The following is a 6,761-nucleotide window of genomic DNA, read 5'->3' as shown; positions in this document are numbered from 1 at the left end:
TAACAGAATATGCAGAATATGGTTCATTAAATAATGTTATGAAAAATTATAAGAAAGAAAATAAAGAATTAAATTGTAAAATTAAATTAAAAATATTTTTAGATGCTGCTAAAGGAATTCAATATCTTCATCAAAATAGTATTTTACATAGGGATATTAAACCTGATAATATTTTAATATTATCTCTTGATAATGATATTTCTATTAATGCTAAATTAACCGATTTTGGTTCATCTAGAAACGTTAATTCATTACTTAAAAATATCACTTTTACTAAAGGTATTGGAACTCCTGCTTTTATGGCTCCTGAAATATTAAATAAAGACCATTATAATTTCCCAGCTGATATCTTTGCTTTTGCTGTTACAATGTATCAACTATTAAGTTGGAATGATCCTTATCCAAATGACAAATTTAAATATCCTTGGAACATTGCTTCTTTCATAATGAATGGTAATAGATTACCAAAAGTTAGTTCTATAACAGATGAACAATTTTCTTTAATAGAAAATTGTTGGAAACAAAACCCAAAAGATCGATATACAATTAATGTTGTTGTTGAAACTTTAGAGCATATTTGTCCTAAATAAAAGAACATCTAATTTATTTTTATGTATTGAAATTTAATTTTTTTTAATTTTTTTCTGAAAATTAATGAAAATAATTAAACTTCTTTTTCTCATTTACATCAAAATAAAACAATACTTTTTTAACAATTAAAGAATGGATGTTCTAAAGCTTTTTCAGCTGACATTCTATCATCAGGATTATACATAAGAAGAGACCTTAATAATGAAGTTCCTTCTTTTCCAATTCGAGAGAAATGAGAATTAAAATCAATTGGGTGTGGTGCATCAGGATCAGGTGTAAAATGACAATACTTATTAACTCCTGGCCAATTTCTTTCATTCGGAACACCTAATAAATCAAAGATTTGAATTATCTGTTCTTGTTCAGACTGCCCACAAAATAATGGTCTTTTAAGAATTAATTCACCAAAAATTGTCCCAACACTCCACATATCTACTGCTGAGGTATAAGATGGCATTTTTAATAAAATTTCTGGTGCTCTATACCATAAAGAAATAACTTCTGGTGTAAAATGTTTTGACTCAGAACGAAATACTCTTGAAAGACCAAAGTCTCCTAATTTAATAGTTCCATCATTATTCATAAAAACATTTCCAGGCTTAATATCTCTATGGTATGTTCTATGAGAATGACAATATGATAATGCTTTGATTAATTGTTGAAGAATTGTCTTAATGGTTGTTAAGGGAATATCTCCTTCATAATTCTTTATAAATTTTTGAAGGTCACTATCACAAAATTCAAATACAAGATAAAGACTCCTCCCATTGTTATAAATCTCTAATAAACTATCATCAATCAATTATTTCATTCTCTTATTCGATTAATTAATTAATTAAAACAAACTTTACTATGTTTTCATGTTTTAAATCACTTAACGCTGATATTTCTCTTAATGAAGAACATGAAATGCCTTCACTTGTTACATCCATTTTAATTTTTTTAATAGCAACATATCGACTTAGTTTTTTATCCCACGCCTTCGACACAACTCCATACGTCCCTTCTCCTAAATTTTCAAGTCGTTTATATCGTTCATTAATCTCCTTCGACATCTATTTTTTACAAAGATTTCTTGACGTGTGAATGAAATCAGAATGATTGTTCATTGTTTGGCAAACAGTTGGCATCATTTTTTTTATTTAAATATTATAAATTCATTTCTTTTTAATAAAATGGTATATATAACGAAATTAATCAATATTTTATGTTTCTTTTAAGAATAAAAAAAATAGGTAATAAGAAAAGATTAAGCGTATTTTAATATAACATGTTTTGTTTGTTTTTATTTCTTTTCTTTTTATTCATTTAGTGTTGTTGTGTATTTAACTTTTTTTGTTTTTACAATTCAATTTTTAGTCTTCTTTTGTTTTTTATTTTATTAATCTTAACTCTACTCTAATTTAAGAAAAAAAATAATCTTCAATACTTTATTTGATGTTCGAGAATCAAACTTAATTATCTTTTTCATCAATCTTCGCTACGACTTTAAATCTTTTCTTCTTTTCTTTTTTGTCAACCCAACAAGACAATAAAAACATAATTCCACACCCAAACAGAATTATTAAGGGAATTAGAGTATAAATAATTATTGAAAATATGACATTAGGTTGTTCTGTTCTAAAAGAACACATTGTTCTATTTTCATTTACATACTTCCCATACTCAATCTCACATTTTTTACATTCACGTTTTCCAGGATATTTTTGAAAGGTTCCTTCTGGACATGGAAGACATGATTTCCCTGTTGTATTTTTATAATATCCAGGTTGGCAATCTTTACATCCACTTGCAGCAAGCTCCATTCCAGCTTGACATGTGAAACATCTACTCCTATCTGGATATGGGAAGAATCCATCTGGACAAACTTTACAACTTGTAGCACCAATAACATCTGAATATGTTCCTTCACTACACCTCTTACACACATATTCTCCTTCTTTGTCTTGATAATGTCCTTTATCACATAATTGACATTGAACTGAATTTCTTACGGCTGATGCAGAACCTACAGGACACTTAGAACAATTAAAACTTTCTATTAGCTGTTCATCACGATAAGTTCCTGGGTCACAAGGATAACATCCCCTAAAATAAGGTTCATCAATAAAATGAGTTCCAACTGGACAAAAAACACAATCAGTTTGTTTCTCATTTGGAGTATAACCAAATGGACATTTTGAACAAGATGTACTTTTTTCAGTTGAATAAGTACCTAATTGACATTCAACACATTCATTTTGTGATTGGAAATACCCAGCAGGACAAGCAACACATTGTTGATTTTTTAAAATCATTCCAGAGTCACACCCTTCACATTTTCTTGTTTCTGGATTAAACAACTGACCACCTTGACACTTCTCACACAATTTTGATTCTGGGTTATATATTAGTTCACAACCAAAATACTCAACAAATAATGTTGTCAAAGTAGTTCCATATCTCCATGGGGAGGCTTTTGGAATATCTTTTAATGTGACATTCATTATAAGAGAAGTTGATTCTTGATGTTGAAAGATAACATATTTCTTTGGTTCTAATGGAACAAAATTACCTATAATTACTTGAAAATTCATTAATTCATTAATAAGAGTGTTTGCAATAAGAATATCATTTCCTGATTCCTCAATTTTTGCAATAATATCAAGAGGACTATTTTGTAACGTTTTTATTGTAAGTTGTCCATCAAGTTCAATTTTACTTCGAGGAAAATTTATACCTTCTGATTGTGCAACACTAAGCACAGATATTTCGCCACTCCCTTTAATTATAGAACCATCATAACAAGTAATTCCATAAAAATTAGTTATATTAGCATCACTAAGAACTAATGTATTATAATTTGTAATAAGAGAAGGACAATTTCCACTAATCTTAGTTATATTAAAGTTTTTTAATAAATTAATTGTTGGTATATATTCATAAACACCATAATTGTTTAATTTAAAAATCTCAGAATCAATACAATTTCCTGAAAAACTTGTAGTTGTATTTAATTCGTTCAATCCTGTTGAAAACATTATTTCAGCACATTGTTTACCAACTACAATATTAACTTTAATATTAGTTGTTACTCTACTAACTATATTATCAACATAAATAACTTTGTTTGATGATACTATTACACAACTTTCAATAAGAATTAATGTAACTAGATGAATATCGCTTTGAGGGTCTAATGATTTTGATACACTTAATTGGTCAATATCTGTTTCTACATCCTCTTCTATTCTTATTGAATTTACTATCATCTGTTTGGTTGATTGAAGTGATGATCCAGATTTTAGTATTAGTGTTATTATATTTGTTTGTGAAGTAGAATCAATAAACGTTGTTCCATAATTTGTTAATGTATCTGCTTCAATGTCAAATAACTGAACTTTATTGTAACAATCAACATTTTTTAAAGAAGTTGATACTACTGTTGTTCCATTGAGTATTGATGGTATAGAAATACTGTCAAAAGTCACTTTCATCGAGTCATCTGAAGAACCAAGAGTAAATGAACCAAATTTAAATGAACCAATAAAATGTATTTCATTTTTTGTTGTAATTGACTCAAAAGTAGAATATTGATATGGTGTTGCTGAAGTTAAACAAAGATTTGTTAATGTGGCTTCTTGAGAAATAATTAAATTCATGACTGTAGAATCAAAAAAATCTCCTTTGACACACTCTAGTTCTTTTATCATAGATTGAATTACTTGTGCGTATCTTGTTGTTAATACAGAAGAGACTGTGCTTGTTGTTACATATAATTCATCAATTGTATTTGATGAAAATTCCATTTTATTATTCGTGATACGTAATGTTGACAGTACTGATGTTGTAATAAACCCAGTAGTCCCATTAAATGACAATTCGTTTGCTCCAAGATTTGATGCCGTTATCTCGACATGACCACATTGAATCTTAACAGTTTTATTGATACATTCAGCCTTCTCTATTATTGTATTTGTTGTCATAATAGCTTGTGGACATTCAACTGAATTAATGTACTTGACTGTTTCAATGAACGGTGCTCTGTCCTTAATTACGATAGAACATCCATCAAACAACACAGAGCCTGAAATGAAAGTAGCATTCTGATATAGATTAATTACAGAACCTAAAAACTCAGAATTTACTTGAAGATTACCACCATTAGTAAATTCAATAAAATTAACTCGAAGCTTTCCAAGTCCATCAATGTTGCCAAAATTTTGAGACCCTGTCGATGCTATAATAGTTCCAATTCCTTTTGTAATACTCAAAGTCCCATAATTAATAAACAAGATGTTTAATGAGACTGAATTGGTTGAAAAGGTTCCAGTCTCAAAATTGACAAGCTTAGAAATAAAAGTGGCTATACTTTCAATTGAGCCATAATTTTCAATACATTGAGAGTTTGACGCAGAGAATGCAATAAAAGATCCTTTCTTATTAATTAACTTATCGCTGTTCATAAAATTCATTGAAATTTTCCCATCGCAGAAAACTTCTTTTATATTACATTGTTCTAAATTACACACACCATATAAATTAACTCTAATTTGCCAATCACACCCACTAACATTCGAATCAATAAGTTCAACCGTTGGGTTATTATTCATAAAAGTGATAGAAGAAAATACTGATCCAATAGCCTTAAGAGATTGTCCAAAGCTCATATCAATTGTAGCTTCAGATAATGTCACATTATTGAGGATAGCTTTTGTAAGTATTAGAGTTGAAATAGCAAGAGAATTAGAATTGGCATTGACTGTTAATGTCCCTGACTTTTGTTTTAAAGATGTTGCTATTAGAGTGTTAGTTAATTGAAGAACATCACCATTTAATTCAATACTCCCAGTAATAGACCCAATACTGAGAATGTCATTTTCTATAGTAACTGAAGTTGACAAACTTGAGTGGATATATTCTAATCTTTTTTTACCAATAAATGTAGAGGAAACAAATATCCCATGACCAACTATAACATCCTCCTCAAATGTCAAAGTTGAACCATCAGTAGGACAGAAATACTCAGACAAAGAAGAGAATGTAATAGTACTTCCAATTATTTTAGTAGAAGAAGTACATGAAAAGGATTTTTTGATAGTGCCAATAATCAAAGTTGTTCCAGAAATAGCTAGTTCAGAGTCAATTGTTGCAATAATAGAACCAGATGATATCGTTACTTGACCACCTTGAGTGTTAATTGTTCCAGTTGGATTAGATAAGATGAGAGTGTCTGACTCTCCTAAGATGAAATTAACTAGATTCGCTTCTATTGTATTTAAAGTAACTGTTCCTTTAATTATCATTTTTTGAATTGAATCAAAAATAAAGGAATCAAGTGTACTAGAAGTAACAAATGAATCAACAGATGAAACTGTTGAATTAGATATTATCGTTGAATTGGAAATGTCAATACCATTGACCTTCTTAAAAAAAGAAACTAAGTTGAGGTTTGTTCCAGTAACTTTTCCTTGAACAGTTATCATTGAAGATATTGTTCCACTCCCATTTAGAACAACATCTCCAACAATAGTTCCAGATCCTTTAATATTTGTTATTCCAAACGAAGTTGCAATTGTAGATGCTGTGGTGCTGGTAATAATGATTGAAGGAGAAACCAAAAATGACACTGAAATTGTACCACCTGTTGTTACTGACCCACTAGAAATAACATTAATATCACCAGTCATTTGACACTCAGAATTTATTGTTATTGAAGGAGAAGTTAATGTAGTTACTACAGTAGACTTGATTATGCCACTAATCGAAGCAGTTAGAGAAAGTAATGATACTGAATTAACTTGAATAGACAAAATTCCATTGTTACTAACAGTATAACTTCCACCAGAACTAAAAGAGTCAGTAAGTTCAAGAGTTACGTTATTACAAGAAACTCCTCCAATAATTAAACTTGCCTGATTAGATGAAGTTAAAGAAACAATAGTTTCAACATTTGGACATATAATAGCATTATCATTAAGATTAGGAATGCCATTAGGACTCCAATTTGAGCTTGACTCAAATAAGTTACTACTAGCTCCTGTCCAAATATAAGATGTTGATAAAGCCAATGAAATAAATAAGAAGAACAGCATGAAGAATTACAATAAGACAATAAATTAATAAGATTTCATGATTCATTTTATATATGCCATTGTTTCTTTCTATTTTAATTAATTACAGAATAAGAA

At 29.0% G+C, this 6,761-nt stretch overlaps 3 protein-coding genes across 3 annotated transcripts in view; 1 reads left to right on the top strand and 2 right to left on the bottom strand.

Moving 5' to 3' along the window:
• The window catches only part of ENU1_173600 (tyrosine kinase, putative), a gene marked incomplete at both ends in the record, with an annotated part of 5,262 nt that extends 4,672 nt beyond the window's left edge, over nt 1–590 (top strand). Inside the window, one exon of the mRNA XM_008861247.1 lies at nt 1–590. This exon is cut by the window's left edge and continues 4,672 nt beyond it. Within this exon, the coding sequence (XP_008859469.1) occupies nt 1–590 (590 nt within the window).
• Nucleotides 591–709: 119 nt separating this feature from the next.
• On the bottom strand, nt 710–1,646 carry ENU1_173590 (cell division protein kinase 2, putative; the record flags this gene model as incomplete). Its single annotated transcript, XM_008861246.1, has 2 exons — nt 710–1,379; nt 1,438–1,646. The coding sequence occupies 2 exons, from the start codon at nt 1,644–1,646 to the stop codon at nt 710–712; spliced, it is 879 nt and encodes a 292-aa protein (XP_008859468.1).
• Nucleotides 1,647–2,045: 399 nt separating this feature from the next.
• On the bottom strand, nt 2,046–6,665 carry ENU1_173580 (GCC2 and GCC3 domain containing protein; the record flags this gene model as incomplete). The annotated part of the gene is made up of 1 exon (XM_008861245.1): nt 2,046–6,665. The coding sequence occupies one exon, from the start codon at nt 6,663–6,665 to the stop codon at nt 2,046–2,048; it is 4,620 nt and encodes a 1,539-aa protein (XP_008859467.1).
• Nucleotides 6,666–6,761: the final 96 nt, after the last annotated feature.

The sequence above is a fragment of the Entamoeba nuttalli genome, assembly GCF_000257125.1.
Source record: "Entamoeba nuttalli P19 unplaced genomic scaffold asmbl_7642, whole genome shotgun sequence".
Taxonomy (NCBI): domain Eukaryota; phylum Evosea; order Mastigamoebida; family Endamoebidae; genus Entamoeba; species Entamoeba nuttalli.
This window is presented reverse-complemented; position numbering and strand designations above follow the sequence as displayed.